This window comes from Varanus komodoensis, unplaced genomic scaffold (genome assembly GCF_004798865.1).
Source record: "Varanus komodoensis strain SLA01 unplaced genomic scaffold, ASM479886v1 scaffold11, whole genome shotgun sequence".
NCBI classification, from domain to species: domain Eukaryota; kingdom Metazoa; phylum Chordata; class Lepidosauria; order Squamata; family Varanidae; genus Varanus; species Varanus komodoensis.
Window position 1 is genome coordinate 3,362,304 of NW_025335317.1, and position 23,780 is coordinate 3,386,083.

The 23,780-nt window shown below is 42.5% G+C and overlaps 1 protein-coding gene across 1 annotated transcript in view; it reads left to right on the top strand.

Moving 5' to 3' along the window:
- The window catches only part of LRMDA (leucine rich melanocyte differentiation associated), a 757,870-nt gene that overhangs the window by 429,404 nt on the left and 304,686 nt on the right, over positions 1–23,780 (top strand). Inside the window, exon 5 of the mRNA XM_044420260.1 lies at positions 11,821–11,947. Coding sequence (XP_044276195.1) covers positions 11,821–11,947 — 127 coding nt within the window. The remainder of the gene's footprint in view (positions 1–11,820; positions 11,948–23,780) is intronic.

Consider the following 23,780-nt stretch of genomic DNA (forward strand, 5'->3'; position numbering starts at 1 on the left):
ATTTACATGCAAAATGGTGTTTTTTTTTAAAGAAGGTCAAGGTCACACTTATAGCAAACCATCATGTTAAGTATTGGATGACTGCATTCATCTTTAGTATTGTTCTTAATTAAAACAGGTTTCAAAATCAATTTAATTCTGATTTAGAGCATACATAGAAACACAACGAGTCAGGAGGGGCTCCCTGGCCATCTAGTCTGAACCCCAGCACCAGCCGGCTCCGCTCACGACAGGCCCACCATGTGCATGTCTAGCCAAATGTTGGAGAATACTCTTTCCTCCCCGCCCCCCTCCCAACAGGATTAGCACTGGTTATACTTCCTTTTTGCAGATTACCAAATGCACGCATTCCATAAAGTATATCCTGCAACTGCCAAGCCCCTCTGATGGGTTTCGTGGTTGCGTCCAGGTGGAGAACACCTGGTTTAGGAGAACTGGTGGAAGCTCTTGCATAACCTACAAGTGTCATGTCACAAGGTGGGAAGAAGGGATGCTAAAATGTGTCTCTGCTAACTAACAGTTTTCTCAGGAAAACAGTAAATACGCCCTGAATGCATGCACACACTCTCATAGACACGTATGTATTTACATGCATAGACAATAAGTACTGATTAGCATTTTAGTTATGTGGGGGGTGGGGTTTAAGCCACCAACGATGTTTTCAGCATTTCTAAATCATCATCATTTTTTAATGAAGCCCAGCACACAGTCCTATGCAAGTTTAGACAGGAAAATGGCTTCCAAGTTGTAGGAATTTTTCTGTCTAAATTTGCATAGGATCGCACCTTTAGTTAAAAAAATGGACTTGTATATGCATGTATTTATATAGTCCATTAATATGCGGCCTGTCTTGAAACTGCACTTCAGGCAATTTTCAATTAATTTATATCAGTGGCTTACATTCCAAGACAAACATTTTAAATGAGAAGGAGGAAAATAGGTTATATCTGTTAGCAATTTAATGTGCATTTGAGAAGGTAACAAGCTAACAGTATCAGTTTTTAGGATGTTGTGAAATTTGCAGGTATCCCGTTTAATTAATATATTTTGTGTGTGATTAGTAATATGCATAATAGCTTTACTGTTACTATGAATAGCTAATTATTATTTGTTAACAAAAATGAAATAAAAGGTCAGCGGTACAGAACTGAAAGCTTTCAGAAAGATACTTACAAAATAAAAACTAGCGACAAATGACATCCAGCTCAGACATGTGATATGCAAAAAAGTGGCTTGGGAAGTGCGATCACATAGGAATCACTGCGTGCTTTCACTGTTTTTAAACTTTCTTCCTAACCAAGCAGACTGTGGGGAGGGATGCCTAGGGGGAAGAAACTCCAATATTGGGAGAGAGTTCCATGACTAGCAAAGCTGCTTAATAAATACCACGTCACCTCATCCGCAGCCTCTGCTTTGAAGATCCCCAGAACACAGAGGTCATGACCAGGAGATCAAAGTCGCAGAGCGTCAACACAATAATTGCCAGTTACTTGTCTTGTCCTAGCCGCGCTCTGTCTGTCACGGGGGTCTATTGTTTGCACTGAAAACATGAGCCACTGGACTGTGGAAAATGGTCTGGGTCAGAATATATTGCGAAGTATTTTCAATATAGGTGACCTTACTTATTTTTATTGGTAAGATAAAAATTATAAAGTAGAGGTGTGTTATGTGATTTTAATGTTGGTTCTTCCCTTGAACTGCCAGGGACAGAATGTACTGGTTATGATAGTTTATTCCAGTTTTGCTCTTGCTGTTCTGATTTCTTCTAGCTACACTGATTATTTTCCTTCTTTCTCCATGGACTTCCCAAAGGCTACAATCTATTAACTAACACATTCAGCTTCAGCTAAAACCTTTTGCCTGTGTACCTGAAGAGAACAACAGATCTGGGGTTGACAATCTCCTACCTTTCCTAATGGAGAATTTCTGCATTCATGCCTTGTGTCCCACATTAAATTTCTCATGTTCCAGGTACTGACATGAATTACTACTGCACTAAGCATTGCTTTTGATATACATATTTTAAATCAAATGTACAAGAGATTTCTAGGATAGTAAGAGTGGTGTTAATGACCTGGTCACTCTGTAAGAATGGACTAAGTCCACTCTGATTTCTTCCCTATAGACATTTAGAAGTACTTTCCAAATAATATTTTTTTCAGGGCGTACCTCCAGTTGTTCTTCTGGTATGGTAGTTTAAGCAGGAGTGGGGAATTTGTGACTGCCCAGATGTGCATCTGTGACTTTGATCAGTCCCAGCCGCCATAACCAGGGCTGAAGGGTGCTGGGGGTTGCACTCTGATAGCTTTTGGGGGTATGTGTAGTGCCTGAGTTACAGGGCTGGACTTCCACTCAGTGTGAGAATGTGGACCTTGTGGTATTGCAGAGTGTTAGGGTGCGGGCATTCACTCAACCATGAGGTTTGTTCCATAGCTTTTGAATAATAATAATGAGATCGCTCCATAGCAGAATGGGGAGGGATGGGATTTTAAGTATCTCTGCTAACCCCCGACAGCTTCCACTTGGTTCCAAGGGGTCTTCCAACACACTGGAGCAAATAGGAGTGTGGGATGCTGTAGGGAGATGGGGAATGACTGAAAAGTGCCTCTCCCTGTTCTGCTTGTGGGGCACCAGTAGAATGCAGCTCACGGAGACTTTCCAGTCCTTAGAAACAGAAAGAAGCAGAACAGAAGAGTAGGCGAATCCCCCTTGAAAGTGGGTGCCTTGTGAGAAACTTTGTAAACTTCCATTCAAACGCCTGAAGTTGGACATTCCAAATTCGTCTTGAAATTTCGCTATAGGCAAAAGTTGCTCAATGTGCCCGCAAAGTGGGCGAGAACCCTAATCTTTGCCAGCGGGCACTTAGGTGACACTTGGCAGGTTCAAAATGGCGCCCTCAGTGCTTCTGCATTTCCACGATCCCTGTTGCACCCATCCGTGCACATGCACACGCTCCAATGCCTGCGGGTCCACCAGAAGAAACGGCTCAGAAGTACTTGAAAGCTGCAGCTGCGGCAGCCATTTTGTAGAGCTTGCATCCAGGAAAAGCCCTGGCCAAGGCACCCCACCCCTGTTTATGTGCATCAGAAGGAATAAGCGGATCTTTCATATTAATGTTGCATCGTTGTTACTGATGCCTAACCTCTTTCCCCACCCAGCTGCAGAGTGAAACTTACTGAATTGACTGCACTCGGTGCATATCCGGTTTTCTGAGGACATTGTAGACTAGCAGAGAGGTTCCTAGTCAGAGTGGAGTGAGCCTTTAAACACCGCCCTGGGATGTGTTTTTCCTCTACCCCCCACTCCTTGCTTTCCCTCACCATTGCAGATCATGGCCTTCTCTCGTGTGTCTGAAAAGACTAGTAAGCCCCATAACACCAGCCTCAGGTATTCTGAGGAGAAGTGAATGTGATGCCTCAAACTGTGCACACACTCCTGTGGGCAAAAATAGGGGGCAAATTCTGCATAGAGTTTAACATTTAGGGGATCCTTTTTCATTAAGCAATGGTCTTTTAACTAGCAATACTAAAAGTTGAAAGCAGTTGCAATATGTCATGCAATTTATAGATCTCTGTGCCTGCCATAAAGTGTTTTATGATGGCTGGATTCTGTGTTATTAGTAGCTGTCTCTTTCTGCAGCCATTGCCGTTTGATAATAGTCTTAAAGCACCCAAAATTACTTACCTGCAAGCAACATTCCAGATAGTGTCTGCTGACAGTTTGAATAAGTTTAGTGCCCCTTTGTTGTACTTTACCTTCAAAACAAACTGATTGAACCATCAATAGCTCCTTGGAAGCTGACAAAGGCCTATCATCTGGTTTAACCCTCTGATAGTAGGTTATCTTTAGGAGTTAACCTCCCTTGCATTGCTAACACAAATGTTTTATGTACTATGCAACTTTGGGATAGTGCTGTGATAACCTTAGTAACTAAGTCATATATCACAGTAAAGAGATCTGGAGTGACAAATAACCTTGGATTAAATTTACAAGCCTTGGATTTATATTAGAACATGTTTGTTCTGTAGTTTTAGCAGTCCTTTTCTGTATTTTACAGAACCTGGAATTATGTTTAGACTGGAATTCCATCTTCAAATGGAGACAATCCTCATTTGATTCTTTGCTATGCCAAAAGGACAGAATAGTTGCATTAACACATAGGAATTCCCAGATGTTATACATATCTTTATAAAACATTGAATTTATAAACATTAAATTAAGTGTGCTGTAGGATAGGACCTTCACCGAATTTCTACCCTTTTCTGTACCCCATTATTTAATTCCATTTGGAAGATGCAAATTTTGGGGTGGTTGAGACATAGTTTTCCTAGCTTTATAAACCACAGTTTATGAAGCTGAGAAAAAATTTCTAAATCACATGTGATTCTCCTTTTCTTTGACATGCTACTTCCAGGAGAGAGATTCTGAGTTGATCCTGGTTTAATCTTCTGATTATTAATCTGACATTAAACCAGGTTTTCCTACTTCAAATGTAACTGGGAGCTCTGGTTTAAACAAGCCAGAATCTACATGATGGAACTGGCAGTGTGAGGAGAGTGAAGGAGTACGTAAGCCCCTGTTCCTTAATCCAAAACCAAGTCAAGAGCATTACATTCAAGCTGGCCCATGATGGGTGAGGTGACGATCTCCTTCAGAACTTCTCACCATCACAGTTTGGTTCATTTTAATTATGTATATTTTGCCATTCTGGTTCAGAAAGCTCTCAACATTTCTACAGCAGAATCCGTGAAGCAAACTTTAGAGCATCAGCAACATTCTAAAAGCAGGAAAAATGACCAAAAAGGGGGTTATAGTAGTTCAACAAGGTAAGGAAATGAGCCCTTGAAATGCGGGACTTTAGAACATCGAGTAGAATATTGAGTGAAAGCCCATGGGTCGAAATGTGGAAGGAGAAGGGAGTTCAAGATGGGCAGGACTTCCTTGGAGTGAGCAAAAGACAGCCAGTGTGGTGTGATGGTTAGAGTGCTGGACTAGGACACAGGAATTCTGGGAGCTTACTTTAGGCCAGTTACAGATAGGTTGGTCTCATGGGTTGGCTCTCATTGTGGGGATAAGATGAACTGCAGGAGCAGGAGGATTATGTGAGTTGCCTTGAGTTCTGTGAAAAAAAGGTGGGGCCTAAATATAATTCATTAGATCTGCAAATGGGAGCATCCAAAGGATGGTTTTGGATTTAAAAGGGACATGGATTGGAAATGGAAGTAGGGAGAAGGCAACAAGTGCAAGTATAAATGAATAACATGTAGTTAGACAGTAGGGAGGGCTGAAGCTAAAAACGAGCCTGGCCTTGTTAGAGTTGTTAAAGAGCCAATCGCTTTTTTGAGAGCAAGGGGTAGAACATTCAGATCCCATGGAAGAGCAAGGAAGTGAAGGGACCACCACTGGACAGATGAAGAAACAGAGAAAGCAGAGCTGCTCAGCTGCTTATGTACCTTGGTCTTCTTCCATGAGGGAAACTGATGAAATGGAGATAAGGAAGAGAAGGATTTAGCAAGCCAGAGCTTTCCCTAGAAGCAAACATGACAAAACTGAAGCTATCGTATTTCAGACACATCATGAGAAGGCAAGATGCACAGGAGAAGACAGTCACACTAGGGAAAGGAGAAGCCAGAAGAAGAAAGGAAGACCAAATATGAAATATGGCTCCATAGGGGAAGCCCCAGCCTTGAACCTGGAAGAGCTGAATGGAGCTGTCCTGGATAGGACATTTTGGGGGGCTTTCGTTCATAGGATCTTCATAAGTCAGAGACTGCTGCAAGATTGGAGGTCCAATCCCAATGGAGGACGAGAGAGGAAGCTCCTGGACCATATGACATCAATTCTTAGGAAGGTCCTAGAAAAATGAAGCTGTCAGTGTGTGGACATGGATTTATGTGTTAATTTACTGTGTTTCCATACCACCCATTAGTTGAAGCTTTGTGGGCAGTTTATAGGATAAAGCTTAAACCCATAAAACACTAAAACATAATATAAAACCATAAGTTTAAAATAGAAGTGAACTAAAATAGTTCTGGGGTCACATAAGCCCTGCCTTTCCTCTGATGAGGACTCCTTGAATGCAGGCGTAATGCCAGTGGACTTCCCCACCTCACATTTGTAGTGTACGCAGATCACTCATGCTGCTCTTTCCTGCTTTGTTAACCTGTTACCTGGGCACAGAGGTCACTTCTGGGCACTTCTCTTGAAGGATGTAAACAAATTGCAGTATGTCCAGAGCAGCAGCAGAACAAAGTGGTCCTGCAGACAAGTCCTATGAAGAAAAGTTGAAGAGGTTTGTATGTTTGGGGCTGTGCAAGGAACTACAAAGAGGCAATATGATAACCTTCTTCAAATATTTGATGTGTTGTCACATGGATGATGGAGAGAAGTTGTTTGCTGGTGGTCCAGTGGGTAGGACCCAAACCAATGGGTTCAACATGCAAAGGGAAGGATTTCGGCTAAGCATTAGAAAGAGCTATCTTATGGAATGCACAGAGCAGCCTTGGAAGATCCTTCATTAGCAGTGATGGTGTAGCAGTGGATTTCTGGCATCCTTTGGGCTAGATACCTGGGGCCTCCCCTTTCAGTCCTGTCATTCTTCATTCATCGTACACACAGCCAGCCAGTCAACCCCAAAGTCCTTTGTAACAAATGCTGTGACTGACTTTGTGAAAACCAGAGGCGAGTGGATTAGAGTTTATTCCAAGCATTGCTTTCAACTGCACAAGAATCTAGTGCAGCTCCCTGTGATCCCAAACATGGAAAGCAATAAGAAGATGGAAATTCATATCTCCAGTGGTCCAAACACTTATTTTCACTGCACAGATATTCCTATGTTTACCATTACACAAAACACTTCCAGCTGCACATTATAATAGACCCTGGAGTGAACAATCACAGAGAGAAAGTGCCACAACTCAAAAGACCCTGCTTTTCATACTTTCAGGCTTATCTTTGAAGCCTGGAGAAATTGGAGCCAAGTCCCATGCCTGTGAACCGGAATATATAAGTGCTGTAACTGTTGCTTTGATATCAATGTAGGAACAATCGGACATCTTCCTGACCACAGGACAATCTTAAATACCTGTCCTTGATGCACCCTAAGGAGGCAGAAGCTGGAATGTCTGTCCAGCAGCCTGGGCCTGCAACATATGTGAGTCCCTTTGTGCATGCATGAGCGCCATTTCTTCTCCCTCGGATGAAAGGCGTTTGCAGCTGGGATTTCATCTGATGGTCCTTCAAAATGGCATCATTATTGCAATGCTTGAGCACTGATGACAGCGTAGCCTCTAATGCCTGCTGCAGATTGCCTCTTATAATTCATCATCCCCTTGCTGGACAACATCTGCACTGCTGAGATGATTGGGAGATGATTTCTACCATACGATCCATATGGCTTTCATTCTCACCCCTCCACCTTTCCGGGAAGTAGGAGTTACTTGCTCCCTTTCTTTGAGGAACGAGTTCTAGAAATGGAGAAACCTTTCTGCCAAAAGTGTACTGCCTGACTCCTGTACTATCTTTGATGGTGTCATATGAAACTGAACCGTAGGCTTTGGTCCAAAGTGGGCAGAGAGATGACACTACACCGGCTCACCCTGTTGTCATTTTTGTTGCTGCCGATAACTTGACTGCATATTTCACTCCATCATTAAACATTTGCTGATGTTCTAATAGTGATGTTTTCTACACCTGCATATTAATCTTTTTTCACCTGGCACTTAGACGGGTGTTTGTAGGCCCCTTCGACATTCTGTTTCCTTCTGTCCGTGTCTCTGTCTGAAAGAACCTCTTGTCCTCTGAGCTTTCTACCAGTAATACAAGATGGAAGTATTCTCTTTCACTGAAAGAGAAGGGCTTTCACAGGCTCACCAGAGGCTGAAAGGACAGTCCAAAAAAGTTGGAGATGCCTGTGAGAATACTTGCATCTCTCTTTAACTGTGGTTAACAAATTGCCTTCTTAGCTCAAGATGCGTTGTACTCTGTAAGGAGCCCTATCAGTTTTATTGTTATTACTCTTTCATGGAAGGCACACAGTTGAGGGTTTCCATTTGGATTGTTGATGGGTTTTTATGTGCATCCATGAGCATATTCTATTCCATTAAGAATTTACAAGCTCAGATGTAAGAAGCTGTAGCTGGCTGGACAGCTTATTGTTTTGGCTGGTTGTTGAAGGAACAAGTAATTAATAAAAACACGACCACTGCTGCTTTCTGAGCAGCTCTAGGCAAACTGGAAGGCACCCAGTCCTCAAGCATCCAGACTCTCGCTTTCTCCTCAAAAACCTGCCTAGCCCTTTCTCAAACATTTCCAAGGAAGGGAATTCCAGAACTGCCCCAGACAGCTTTCTTCCATCAGGGGTATAAAGGGCCGACTTTTGGACTTGAGACTGAACAATCCCCCCGTCATCATTCTGGACACGTGTGGTTGCCCCTTCAATGTCCCATGGAGGCCTTGCTTGGTTACCAGAGCAACAGTCTATATAAACTTGGCATTTGTGGGAAATATTATCAATCACCTTTCTGTTTCCTGCCAGGAAAGGATCTGGCGCTTCCTCTCCCCGTCTCCACTAAGTCTGTTTCATATCTAGGTGGCTGGCTGTAAATAGCAAGTACTTGAGATGAGTTGATATTATCACCTTCCAGGGCGTTCTTTCTTTCTTTTTTTTAAACCTTGATTCCTGCCACGCTGTGCCACGCTCTGTCAGCTTTTTGTGAATACAGCTGTGTGTGGGTGTTTGCCTAGCCCAGTTCTAGCATCTTGCCAAAATCTTAGAGGAAGCTGGAGAAGGCTCCAAAAAAGCAAGTTTGAATCAAGATCTGACACTGCTCTCTCTCTCTCTCTCTGTATATATAACCTTAGCTTTCCTTTTTACTTGAAAAAACAAGTATGTTTAAAGCACCACTAAGAAATGTCACCCTCTTTCTCAAGATGGTTCTACCCTCAAATGTTCCACACTCTTCTAGGTCAAGGGTTTTTGCTGTATTGGACTGTTTTGCTTTCCTCAAAATTTCAGGGAGTTCTCTTCCCTAAGAAAGTATTTCTAGATTTCCCCCAAAGATGGATGGAGATACTCCTTTTAGGCACAGTCCAAAGAAAGAAACTGAAGTGCCATTCTTGCATCACACACAGTGATACATTTTTCTCCTCCCTAATTTGTTTTCTGCCTGATTGCCAAAACTCACCCAGGAAGTAGTCAACAAAAAGAAAATGTATGCATCCATGTTGCATCTATGTAAATCTATACCCTGCTTTTGCATGCACAAATCAGATGCATAATGTTTTTTTTAAGAAACTTGAACTGGTATGATTTGCCTGAAAAATGGAGCAATTTTATTACAAGGTTCCATAATGCAAAAATTAAAATGAGAGAATATTATCCTTTCAAGGGAATACATACCATCCAACTACCTGCAAGCCAGCTTGCACTCAACATCAAAGTTAATGCAGTTTAGCAAACGCAGATAGCAAGTTCACCTTTGAACAACAGCTTGATGTGATTCTCACAAGCCAACTGAGCGCAAGCTACAGGGAAAAGAGCAAAGCATCCCAGAATGACTAAGCAGGAGGGCCTGGTAAAATAAGTTCATTGCCACCTGTTGGGAAGATTTTACCCATTTTTAGCATATGTTGCATTAGGTGTCTCTCCAGGTGTTTCTTTCTCGTCAGGTACATTCAGGTGAGGTATTACTAGGAACAGAGTGCTTTTTGGTCAGAGAATGCTCTCTAGACAGGTTCGCCTACCACGTACTTATTTTTGTGCTGGGTAAATACTATTTTTATTGTCCTAGGCCCAGTCTTGTAAAATCTGCTTAGATTTTTGTTGTTGTTACTTGTGAATACTTTTCATTCATTGTAGTGTTTGCAGCTTGAGCACTATATTGTTTCATTATTTTATTATTGCTTGTTGTATTTAATACTGGATTGATCATGTTAAGTCACCCACTTTATTATTATTATTTTCTTATGGCATATAATGTTGTAAATGAATAAATGAAAATTTCAGTGAATTAAATGTCTGCTAACACTGAAAAGTGAGTATGTAAGTAAAGAACCGTTGGTGGTGTCGGTGGCTTATAAAAAGTTTATTCGTGCATTGTTCTTTTGTGAATGAAAAATCTTCAAGTAAAGTAGTTTTAAACAAACAGTCAAATAAATATGAGGAATCAGACAAACACTGAAAGCAAGGAAAGTTTTATTGGGACCAACTCTACACTGTCCTGCGCTTTCTCTCTGCTTAGGACAATCATAATCAGAGGAAAATTCTTCAATGCTGGGACTAGTTTCACAAGATAGTTCTTCCTAGGTTTAGTCTTGCTGTCTTGGAAGGACCACTGGTACCACAGGTGTTCTAGGGGACACTTCTAAGGGTGCAGTCCTGAGGCCTCCCAAATCGTCTGGGAGGCCCCAGACTTTTTTGGGTCCTAGCACCAAGGCCCTGCAACTTCCGAACTGGGGCTCTGAAGGCTGAGCTCCTGCCTGGCCCCCCTGCAACTGCTCCAACTGCCCTCTCCCCAAGGGTGCAAGAGAGAGAGAAAGGGGGCATGCTGGGGGCAGGTGGGGGAGAAAGTTAGGGATGTGGAACTAGGCTGATTCCAGTTGATGTTCCAGCTTGCTTCCCCTCCCCTGGCACTAAACCTTGGTGTCTGAAAATGGCTGTCTAGGGAAAATACTTGGGCAAAGTGTGGAGCTGGCTGGGGTTGCCACCATGGTGCCTCATTCCAAATATAGGATGCTTGTGGGCCTCTGTGATCAGAGGCTTATGTGCATCGAAGGCAAGGGACAGGGAACTGGACTGTAAGAATTCTGAGGTATCCCAACCTATGTATTAGTGGTTATTTTTATATATGCCTATTGGTTCTTGTATCACAGGTGTCCCTGTTCATTCCTTTCCCTCCTGTACTGTATTATCTCTTGCAATATGTTGTGAATGTGGTGTGTGATCTCCGCTGCTCTCGCCTTCCAATTTTCTAGACAAAACAGCATGGGCTTGCCCATCGATTTTACCCAAGAGTGTCTCTACACTCAAGTCCTCCTTGAATATGGGTGAATAAAACTGGGGACAGTATTCCAGGTGCGGACGCACCACACCGGTACTTACGTATCCTTGCTAAATATCCCCTAGCCAATGCATTTGTCAGGTTTGCACAGTCTGAGCATTACTTTGAACATACAAGGTGCCTGGAGAATGAATGGCCTTGTGTTCTTTGCCTCTGCCCCCATGTGTATTTGGCATTCCTGAAAGAGCCTCTTTCATATGTACCTGTAATTGGAGACCCCTTCACAGGCAGAAACCCTGCTTGCGCATGTGTCCGTACCATTTATATGTGAATGGGTTCTTACAGATGTTATGGAAGACAGTACAGGGGTGAGTAGGAAGGGGCTGCAGACACACGTGCTCCTACTTCTCTCTCTGTGCACAAAGGTTGAACAGTCCAGTTTTGATCAGCTGGAATCCTGGGATCGTTCTTGCCATGTACGGGTCACAAAATCTGGAATAAAAGTGTAGTGAAGTTGTGATTATGGTATCTGCAGAATGATTAGCATAGGAAAATCATATCCACCTCTTTAGGTCCCTTTGCTTAAGAGCTATATGGTGTGTTGTACAGAAGAGAGTTAAGCTTGTCTGTGGAAGTGGTGTGGCTTCAGTGTGAATGAGGACATTTTGGACAGAGAAGCAGAGTGAAGACCATAGTGGGGGGTAGAGGGTGATGGGTTGCTGCAAACCCTTGCTCCTTATTTTAAGTCTTTGAAGTGAGAATATTGGGTCCCAGACCAGTGAAATTCCCTAACCTACATTTTTCATTTTATACAAATCAGGTATTTTGTGCTGCACAAATTAACCAACTTGAAGTTTCTGGATTCTCGGAAAGTGAGCAGGAGTGAACACGAGGAAGCTATTTTGCGGGGTGCTTTTATGAAAGTGGTGAAGCCCAAAGAGACCAAGGTGAGAGATCAGTGGGAAGCTGTAAGAATGTTCATGGATCTTTATGGAGGCATCTTGAATAGTAGTTCCATCTACATCACTTGCAAAATGTCGCTCCTGGAGATCAGGTAAGTGACAACTAGCAGACAAAAGGGTTAATGCTTCTTAAGTGTGCTCCAATCAGAATCTGCTTTCGTGCTACACTTTCATCAAGTTCTACCTAGCCAGTTAAGATGGATGCATGGCAGCAAGCACTTGTGATATGTTCCAGAAAAACGATTCTATGAAAATAGATATAACATACCATTTGTTCTGTCCAGCGATTAAGACCTCCACTTTCATATTTATTCTGGATGATCTGAATTGATTGCACTTAATTAACCAAATAAGTCAAAGTTGTGGTCAAATCCTCTGTAAAATGTTTACTTACAGCAGCATAATGGGGCATAAAGAGGTAGATCTATGGATATATTTGTTAACTGGGGTCTCCCACTGTAGCTCACTGTACCCCTTTCCTTGGGGGCTGGCAAAATTCCTGGAGTGTTTGTGGATGGGGTCTTGTGCTGGAGCAGGAAGAAAACTCTGAATTCACAAGGAGGCACCTTGTGCCCATGGGGGGGGGGGTGTCCTTTAAGGAACCTTTGGGTAGGATTCCAGGAGCCACAGGGATCTTCATGGCCTATGCAGAAGCTTTGTGGGGAAAGTTCCCCATGCAATGTGCAAAGCTGGAGCTGATGCTGGAAGGAGCGATGCTTAAGAGACTTGTTCAGAGTCAGGCTTTCTGGCATTTAGTACCCACAAACAGGGAACGTTGCATATTGTTTGCTCAGAAAGAGAAATGATTCTCTCTACCAAGCCCTTATCCATTCAACACAGTTCTGCTTAACTCCATATTTCTACAGAAATCCAAGTATTTCTTGGAATTATTAGTGATCTAAAATTCCATTCACTGTGCAGCTTTCTATATGCTGATTCATTTTATAATATATGTGGTTAATAATTTATTGCAGATTTCCAATCAGCTTAAAGAGCAGCATAGTAGTTATGGAAATAAACTGTCTTTGAGGGCATAGACGTGTGGTTGGATAGATTCGTTATCAGCTGAATGTTTCCAGCAGAAAGCAAATTAATTCAGAGCTATTCATTTTACAACTATTAAAGTTTTAACAGTTCTTATTTGGGGGTTGGTTTGACACATTGTTTACTAGTGCCTTTAGCTATTTTGGCTCTTACAATGCAGGCTTTAATAAATGAAAATGTTTGCTTTGAAGCTTTTATGAAAGGGTTCTGCTTTACTAAATCCTGTAAAATACAGCGGTTGAACACATAAGAGATGTTATCTTCATTTTGTCTTCTTTTTGTCATTGCTTCAAATCACAATTTAGAAATAATTCCATACTCCTGGCTTTTATTCTGTTTCTGTTATAGTCCAAAAAACCAGGCGTGCCTTTTGGCCCATTCAGGGAACAAAGTCATTCTGCCTTTTGTGGCTGCAATTTTATCTTTTTTTTTTTTTTAATCCATAGTCTTAAGTAAGATTCTTCAATTCACAAAGATAGTATCAAGCCTTGATATTTTGTCCTAGTAATACATTTCCATGTCCTAAACAGTATAATTTTTGAATTACTTATCTGCTAAATCTTATTCTATAACATATACTTATTTCTCCAATCCTTTTAGTGCAAGGTACAAATTTACCATTCTGATAGACCTTTCCAAAATTGCTTGCTACAGAATTACTACATCTTACCTAACATAATGTATTCCCTTTTGCAAACATTTTGGACATCATGAGCAAATGCCTCTTGGTGTGCAATAGAATTATTATCATTATATTTTATTATATGTTACTCATATATTGGTTTATCCTAAGGAAGTATGGAGTGCGTTTGAATTTATTAAAATGAATTTGGTGCACAAAATCTGTATGTACAAAGGCCCACCTGACTTCATACCACAGAAAATGTTTGCACTGTCCAGTAGTTAACCCAAACGTTTGGGTGGCATGCCTTTGAGCCCCTCCTGAGCCACTCCCCTGCCACAGGTAATATGTTTCATTGGTGTTTCTGGCTATATAATATACGGCAGATCAAAGTCTGCCTTTACCAAGTTCTTTTCGGTGCTTTGCCTGCAAGCCACATATGTTCCAAATGCCTTTTCGGTAACCTGTCCCCCTAGGTTTTCTGGCCGCCTAGACAGCACGTCCCACTTCTTTCTGATCCCAGGCACATAGCTGGTTCAGCATCAAGCTGAAAGTGCTGAACAGAAATTCCATCTACATTTCTGAGCATCCAGCATAATGTTTGTTTATTCAGTGCCTTCCATTTTTATCACATCCTTTAGATTGTAAGCCTACAGGCAGAGACTGTTTCTTTGTTGAATCTGTGTACAGCACCTAGTACATTTCAGATGCTTTATGGATAATAACAATGCTGATCAGACAATGCACAGATTCCCCTGCTGATGCTTCATACGTGCACCTTCTGTGTGTGATGATGCAAAATGACAGGCACTTATGCGCATTCCCCACTGAGCTCATATTAAGCATGCCTATACAGCTCTTTGTGTGCTTTTAGGAGCATACCCTGGTGCCACAGGATGGGATGGGATGGGATGGGATGGGATGGGATTGCTGTCACCAAGGAGAAAACCATATTGCCCGGAAGATGTGTTAGTGTAGTGCAGAACGACATTAAATTTCAGGTTAACTTTCCTCCATTATGATAACCTGAAGATAAATAGCTTACTCAGTAGAAGAAAACAATGGGCAGTAGGTGGGGTGGAGGAGAGTTGCCTGAGAGGGGCTTGATGAGATGCGTCACATAAATGCTCTCTAGTTACCCTTCTGAAAACAACACATGGAATAAGACTCAAGGCAGGACATTTTCCTCCAACGAGCTCATGTTTACTCAAATGCAAGAGGAGTTAGCAATCACCCATCTTCATGCAATCGTAAATATTTGATTTTGTCTAACTCATTGCCTTCCTCTAGTTTTTATTTTCCTTAACAGAATGCTGCTTTCCTCTGCTTTGCTTCATTTCATCTTTTGTTGCTTAAAGTCTGTTTGTGATGGGATTGTCGTTACAGGGAAGATACAGTCATTCATTAGAAAACTGCAAAGCTCTGTTCTGTCTCACCATGTAAAAGCAGGCTGAACTTCATTACCCAGTGATGTTTATATTTAGAGATGTCAAAATATTGAACGTAGTCTCATGTTTGATTTTTAAAAATAAAAATCTTGTAAGCCTGGCTGGGCAAGGGGCATCGTGCCAGACAAGGAAGCTTCGTTTAATGACCAAACCATGACCTCATTTTGCTAGCATAAGTATAGATCAAAGAGGAAGATGCCAGTCCAGCGCAAAGCATGTTGCCAGGCCTGACAACTCTTCACATCAGAATGACAGCTGAAGAATACGACAGCCAAAATTGCTTAATTATGTCCCAGCCTTGTAATTATTCATCCCCACTCCTGCAAAGAGCACAGTTGTCATTTCTTTGACATCATTATCTAGAGTTGTGCCCTGATCCTGTTCAAAGCTCTTACAGTAGCATCGGAAGGACCTGGGTGCTCTGCACGGAGCAGGGCCAGCACGGACATGGGCGAGGGAGACAGCACATACCCTTTGGAGCATGTTTAGGAATCATTTCAGGGTGATTCCTTCCCTGGCCAGTCCTTCCCCCTTTTGAAGAAGCTTTATTTAGTCAGCCAAGCTCGACTCAATTTGCTGGAGCAACAAGGTGGCTCTTTGGCAGCGTCACATTTTCAGCAAGTGCTGAGCTCAGTGATCCTTGGCAGTGTAGAAAAACCCTAATTTCAGATTTGTGTCTGTGGAAGGACTGTGAGGGTGGACTGCGTGATCTGATGCCATCTTATTTGTATAAATGCAGAAGAATGGAATAACTGGAACATATATTTAATTCTTCATGTTTTCAGGCACAACCATTGGCTAATAGAACCTCCCCTTGTGGTTGTTTACTAATAAAGAGGAGGGTTTTGTTGGGAATGTGCCTTCCATTGCCTGGGCACAGGCAGCATCTTGGAAATTTCGATCAGTACATACATATGATGAAGCATGGAAGTGCATCCATCCTGCTGAGATGCATTTAGAGCTGTTGATAACCTGTTATGTTTGGCTTAATTGTCCTCTTAGCTGTCAAAACATTGAAGGGCAGGATCTTGCTGAGTAAACCAATACAGCCATCGGTAATGATCCTTGTGCTGAGAATTGGACTTGCAATCACGTCTGAGCTTTGCCCGGCAAAATGCTGGGTTGTAATGATTGGCAAAGAGGAAATGGGGAAGTACAGTGGGTGTTTTTTTGTTTCGTGCATTTTAGCCAGCTTTTTAAACAATTATGTCTCCCAAAGTGGTTTGCATCAATAAAAAAGAGCGACAGGCCTTGCCATAAGGCTTCCATGTGACAAAAATAACATACCCAAGGGAAAGAAAGTGAGGGGAAACGAAAGAGGCGGGAGGGCAGCATTTCCAGGCCAGAAGAAGGTGGTGGTCTATAAGCTGATATTTAAAGGGGCTTTGGGCCAAGCTGGCGTAGTGGCCTGGTGCTCAGGCCCTGGCTTCTTTGACCAACTGGTGGGGCCAAAGTTCCTTCCTCTTGCTTCTGTAGTACCGGGGTAGCTGCCAGTTACAGCCAGCATCCTTCCTGGTGGGGGTGGATGTAAGCTTCTTGCAAGTGCTCCTTCTCCAGCCGATCTATGAGCCAGGTGGGCCTTCGCTTTGGGTGGCTGTTACTCCACAGGTGCAGTCTCCCAGTGGCCCCAGTTCCTCTGGCTAAGTCCAGACTGAGGTCCCCTGTAGCTGTTTGTTTCTCCCCAGGATGTGCAGATGGGATGAACCCCTGGGCAAACCAAAGGAGATGCAAGAATTGTACATTCAGGAGGCCAGAAGTCCTCCCTTCTTTTACAGCTGAAAACATTCTCACCTGACAACTTCATTTTGTTGAATGTGTAGCTGCCTCTGACAGTCATGTGGATGGTGGTGCTCCAGTGGGAACTGAAGAAATAGAAGTGGGATGCTTGATGCCCCCTCTGGGTTTTCTTCCACCCTGCTCTAGGCAATGTATGGAAGCATCACCGATGCGCTACTCCTCACTGGACAAATGCTGAAATGGTGAATGTGTGGGCTAGATTAACAGAGGGGAAGCCAGAGCACCTATCAAGAAGCGCCTTTCCCGTCTCGGCCACAGATCTGGCCACTTCTGCTGCTCTATTGCCAAAGGAGTGTTGGCATTTTGCCAGTTTTAAATATCTGACTACAAAAAATTCTGTAAGATGGAAAGAGAGGTGAAGCCACACGAGAAGATCTCTGTCAAATGGTAAAACCCACAAGAATTCAGGAACTTATCCTCGAAAACCTTTTATTTTGCAAGGATTAGCCACAGAACAATGCTGGTTGGAAGGGGGCAGGATGTGCAAGCACATGTCACACTTTACTCAGAATTCCCTGGGGTTTATTACTTTCCAATCTGCCTGTTTCATCTGGGGCACCGTCGTAAACTATGTGTTCAGCAGAAGGGCCCTTCCTATTAAGCAGCAAATCAGTCTGTAGGCTTGAGAACATTAAAAGAAAATTTAATATACAGTTCCGAACCATAAGATAAATATATACATTTTCCCAGCTCTTTATGTCCTTCATTACTGATATACATCTTGAAAGCTCGACTTCTGAGAAGGAGCCTTCTGGCTTTTATCTGTGCCACTTAAGTGAGCTATCAGGAGCACTTAAAACAAAAACTGGTATACAGGAGGAAAGGGGAGCAGCTGGAGTCCCTCCTGGATCTTCCATCTCTCCAGCACTTGTCAGCCATCTTGCCAGGACACTGACAGAAGCATGATGGGGGAGAATGGTGTGGAACTCAAAACAATGGTCACGACAGCCCTCTATTTGATCTGTTGCACTCATAAGGTGAGCACAGGGGCATGGGTGGATTTATTGTGGGGGGGGGGGCATTTTTCAGCCCAAGGGCCAGAATCTGATCTGTGGGCATGATGAAAGGACGAAATGCTTGCTGAGTTTAAGCCTACTCAGAAGTGAGCAGGACGTGCTTCTTCATGTCCACTCAGAAGTAAACAGAACTGAAATCACCCAGTAGAACACACAAATACCAAACTTCTTAATGTCTACCAGCATATTTCCTCACAACTCGGGTAGGCGTCCCTCTGTCGGACGTGTTCCAGTGCTAAGTAGGACAGGAACAACTTAGCAGCTTTTCCTAGATCCAACCCTACTTGAACCCTACTTGAATGGAGCATTTTTATCCCTCAGTAATGAAAGGCTCTTCTCTTTCGCCAGCTTCTGATCAGAAAGAAAAGCTTTTTTCCTGCTAGGGCAAAGCGTGGATCTGGGAAGAAGCTGACAAGTTGGATGGGGAACCTCCATGGGGTAGAGATTCCCCATGACTAATTATGTTTCATTGCTTTGGTGTTGTGATTTATGCTCTATATGAAAGAAACATTCCAGCAGGAGGAATGCTCCTCCTCCTCCTCCTCCTCCTCCATCATTGTCTTTGTCTTCTCCTTCACCACCACCACCACCACCACCACCACCATTGTCTTTGTCTCCTCCTCTTCCTCCCCCTGGGTGCCTATATTGGTTCCTCCTTTGTGAGTTGTTCCAGTAGCCAGAATGGATTTTTATGCTAAAGATGTGCAAACTATGTATGTTCCCCCTTACATATTATTATCCTCATCATGAAACTTATCATGACCCATATATAAAACAAATACTTGTTTCTTCTGTAAGCTGCAATGCAATATTTCATGTAGCTTGACAAGGTTTGCAGGCTGGAGCCCTTCCTCCTTTTCAAGAGGTTACCACAGGGCTGTTGAAATATTAAATTACTGCTGCTTTCTAATATACAGTCTAAAAATTAATGGATGGGAGTCCATTAGTCTTAGCCTGGAAGTTTAATCAGGAATTCTATTTTCATAGGTTTAAATGAAAGGAAAAATGGAAGTAAACACAGTGCTTTTTAAAAATAAAGTAAAATTAGGAAATCTCTCCCCCCACCAAACATTGGATGGATAAATGTACAACTTAGATCATGTAACTGCTACAAACAGTTCAGTGTGTAGGCCAAATGCTTTCTAATGCACTAAAATTAAGAAATAATGTGCTTTGAAAATGATTTATGAGCATGGTTAAACTGCCAGATTTACAAAGAAATAGTTCAGATCTTGGGAAGCCTCATGAGTCACGTCAAAAATGAATTTGACCATGATTTAAACTGCTACTTTTCTTACATGACATTTAATATGTGTACTTTGGAGGCCCATATGTCTTTAATAAAATAGCATTAAGTTTTAAATATGATATGAATGCAGTCAGTTTCTAAATTCATAACCTTTTCCACAACTCCAAAATGCTAACCAATAAAGGGAGTCATACATGCAATAAAACATAAACCTTAGAAAATAGCTTTTTATTAAAACAGTTAGACAGTTGGCAGCTGTGTTATAATGTAATAAATTCTTGAAGCCAATGTGGATTTATCAGTCACTGTTTACATTGCAAGCCATTTGGACCAGACAACTAATTAGAACTGAAGACCAAAGTTCATAAAAAAGAAAAGAAAAGAAAAGAAAAGAAAAGAAAAGAAAAGAAAAGAAAAGAAGAATTTCTCCTATGCCTAGTCAGTCGAGTACCTGTTTGGCAAACTTTGAACATTTCCATGAGCTAGCCAAGTTTTGCATCCCTGTATTCCACCTATGCTTTGTTGTCATACTTGTTCACAAACATAGCACATGGCTAGATGATTCTCACAAGAATCTGTACAGGTTGTTGAGCATGCAAAATGTGTTCCCATACATCTTGGTATTGTTAGACGCTGCTGCAAGTGTGCAGGATAAGTGCACTGGAGGGTTCTTGGTGTGCCAAGTACTCACAACAGCATGGCATCCGCTCCAGTGGTGTCCCCTCTAGTTCTTGCTTGAATGGAAAAATAAAAAAAGAAAGAAAAGCAGCACATTGGCCAAAGACATCTTAGAAATGTGATTCAGTCATGATAAATTTACTGAAATTTCCTTCGGTACCCATGATGCAGTGCAGCTGTGCACGGAGCATCTATGCAGAATCTCCCCCTACACGGGCCCTGACTTAGAGGGAGAAAGAGTGGACATGAATGAAAGGCGCTCAGTGGAGGCCATTGACATCCAAATTAGCAGCTGGAGTGTCCATGGATAGCTCTTGGCCAAGGTCAGAAAGTGGCTCCTCAGAGCCACCAGCACTCTTTGAACCTGCCTTGATAAAAGTTGCTTGCAGAAGGTTTTCTATCAGATACTTTAACACTGAATCTTTGTGGTTCTGGAAGCTTGTATAAAAATCCACCTTGTGGTATATTTCAAAAGCGAAGCTTTGTCTTCCAGAATTATGGGTCCCCCAGAGCATCCAGAAAATTATTAACAGCATGTAATCCTGCTCAGTGTGAATGGGTCTTTAGTCTGTTAGCCAAATCTTTACATAATACAAATCATTCTACCTATAAAAGCACAAATATGTTATTGTTCTCAACAGGCAATTTAATGCAACTATAGGGAGGAGAATAAGAGAAAAGAAGATTACAAGCTAGCTGATCATGTTTTTATTTCTCTCTTAAATCTCTCTACATTTCTCTGTGGTTATACTTGTTTAAAGATTGTATGCAACTGTGCCGTCTACATGATTTTGAAAGCAAATCAGCCTAAATATGAAGTTTCAGTGGGTGCGCTTTTTAAGGGATTTGATGCATTTATTGCAAATACACATTTTCCCTAGAGCAGGGCTGAACCTGTAATTTTTGTTTCTTGTAATTTTTTGTAGATTTAAAATTTTGCTCATTTATACTTGCTATCCTGTGGTGCCATTCTATTCACAGGAGAGCTATTAAAGTTAATTATTCTCTGGGCCCTTTTTCTGACAAAGGAGAATATTGGAGTTAACAAAAAAGATGTATTTATTGGTTAGGGAAAAAAACCACACACCATTCTGTTCAAATAATACTTGGCCGCCTTTTGTAAATGGAGCTTCCTGAAACGTTGACAAGTCAGAAATCAGGTGTGATGAGTGCTGAAGAGAACAACCCTTTGAGTTCAACATGTAATTCTGATGAGTTTGAAGTAAGTTTTTTTTTTTTTTTTAAAATATGCTCTGATCATTCAAACTCCAGATTAGCTCCACCATTTTCTTTCACTTGTTCCTGCTCTGGTCTTTGGAATGAGGCAATGAAGTTCTCATGGGCAGGGAAGAAGTTCCTTAAGGAAGTTGTAGTCATCACCAGCACTAGCATTCTGCGGATGTTTGTTTGGTAGGTTTTTTTGTAATTATAAGCCACAGAGCTAGAGTCAGATAGACTCTCTAGGTAGCGCACAACAGCAAAATTACAACTAGACAATTACAATTTTAAAATTTAAAATATGAATAATGAATTGGTAATAATAATAATAATAAGTGAGCCAAGTTCTTTTAAAAAACATGTCCAGGTGAGACAGGCAACCCCATTTACTACAATTACAATACAGTTCATAAGCATCTAAAAGCCATAATTAAAATCTGTTATTGAAATTATTAAAATAGGTGGAGGAGAGATATGTTTTCACCTGGTGTCAAGATGAGAGCAGAGCTGATGCCTGGTGAGCTTCTCTGGGGAGCCTGTTCCACAGGTGAGGGGCAGCCATGGAAAAGCCCCTTCTTCTCTTCGCCACTTCTCATCCCTCTCCGCTTGAGGGATCGCTCCATTCCAGCCATGACAGCCATCCCACCATGTTACAGTAATGCCATCAAGTCCCATTTGAGAGTTCACCTGCTTCTTTTGCATACTCTGGGCATTGGTGCACAGACACCAAAGCCCATGTGCCCTATGATCTGGCTTCTTTCCTACAGTATTGAGAGGACTATTTTGCCCGTACAGGTGGAGCTCTTACCTGTGTTACGCTGCATATGCCTTCATGTGCAGCTGTCTCCAAGTCCTCATCTCCCTCTCCAGCAAGTCTCAGTTTGAAGCCCCCCTGAAGACATTTCCATTGCCTTCCTCTGAATTTGCTCCACTTTCTGTACATGCTTCTTAAACTGTGGTACCCAAATAAGATTATGTCTTCTGTCTTGGTCATTTTAAAGCATAGGCCTCTTCTGAAGGCTGGCTCATTGCACCTGAACATTTTTGCATACATTTGTGGGGTTCCCTCCACACCCCCCCCCCCCGTGCATGCTCCTGAAGATCAAAGGGAAGGGCAGGAATGTACACAATTTTCCAAATGTGTGACAGCCGCACTATGAGGTGCCTGCAATTGTGGTGTGTCACAGGTTCATCTTACGTAAAGCTCAGAGAAAACATGGTGGAGAAACCAGCCCTCAAAGAGACTCTCTGACCAGCCCTACAATTCCCCACCCAAATTTCTCCTGCACAAGAGGAGAGAGCAAACCAGGCTCTACTGGTCCCTTTTCGTTGCCCTCTGGTCCCAGCATCTTGTGGGGCAAGAACAAGGGGGCGAGTTTTTCTCTTCTGTTTAAAATGAGGAAACGGGTTCTTTAACTCCTGTTTTATGGAGGCTTCAGGGGTCACAGATAATGAGTTGCACTGTATTTTTATAGTAGCTTTCTGCTGTCACTGTAAGCTAGATTATTTTTTTATTTTCAGCAGTACCCCTGGAGAAAAGCTCTGTGATATTTACTATAGGTTTCTTGTATAAAATGTGTTTTTATTTTATTCTGTGGATGGGCATGAACTGCAGAGTAATCTTGCTGCTGTAAGGTTTACTTGGTCTGCTCCCCTGGGGTGAAATTTTGAGTTAGCACAACCTCATTTCTTTCAAATAATAAACCCCGGCGGAATGTGGCTTGTGGTCTCCAAGCCATGCCATGCAGAGCCAATGGACCTATTGTCCCTCACTCCTGGCCTTGCCATTTCTCCACCGAGTTTGTTTATACCCAAAGATCAATGGCTGATATCCCTGTATAGAGGGACTGGGCGAGTTCCGAAAATGCATGGACTGAAGCTGTTCAAGGCCACGTGATTAATCCAGCAACCTCTGAGGCTCCAATTTTTTGAGCTGGCTGCAATGTTCAGAACAAAGGAGTCTGCATTTTCATGGAGAGAGACTGACACAAAGTGCCAGCTGGAATCTTGCACTGGCACCATTCAGTTTACTCAGAAGCAGAGCCGATACATTACCTGTTTCCCTGATGGGATCAAGAAGGTGTGAAATACATTCCCGGAGGAAACCTCCTGCAATGTGCCTTGGTTTTGGGGTTCTTTGTGAGTAGCTTCTGCCTCACAACTGCCCACGTTGCTCTGTTTCGGTTGAAATGGGCCTCCTGCCTTCCCTTAGCATTAGCCATATTGCTCTGTTTGCTGAAGGGAAACTGTTGGCGTAGCCTCGCTCCCTTCCTTTCACAGGGTTGGTGGGGGGGCTTCTCCTACTTTCTGAAGATGGGGCTTCATTGATGTTGCCTTTGAGTGCCAACTGGGGGCTGAGCCAAGCCAGAAAGCCTAAACAAGGCCCGGCTCATCCCATCCCGAGGCTGTCTCAGGTCCGGACTGAGCCTGAGCTGTTGTGAATCTGTGGGTGCTGAAGGTATGGAAGTTTGGAGAATACCTGTCTATCCCCGCCTTGCTTATCCTGGCCGGCCCCTGGATGGAAGGGGTGGAGAAGATTTTGCAAGTATCGGGCTGGTGCTCAAACTTGGACTGAAGAATTCTTGTTTAAACAAATATTCTACATATCGTTAGAAAGCGTGTAGCACAATGAATTCATGTGGATTCTTGAACCTCCCAAAGAGGGACGGGTGAGGCAGACTGGGCTTCAAAACGGACACAGTGCCCTCTGTTGTAAACATGTTATATATTATATATTTTTTCTATG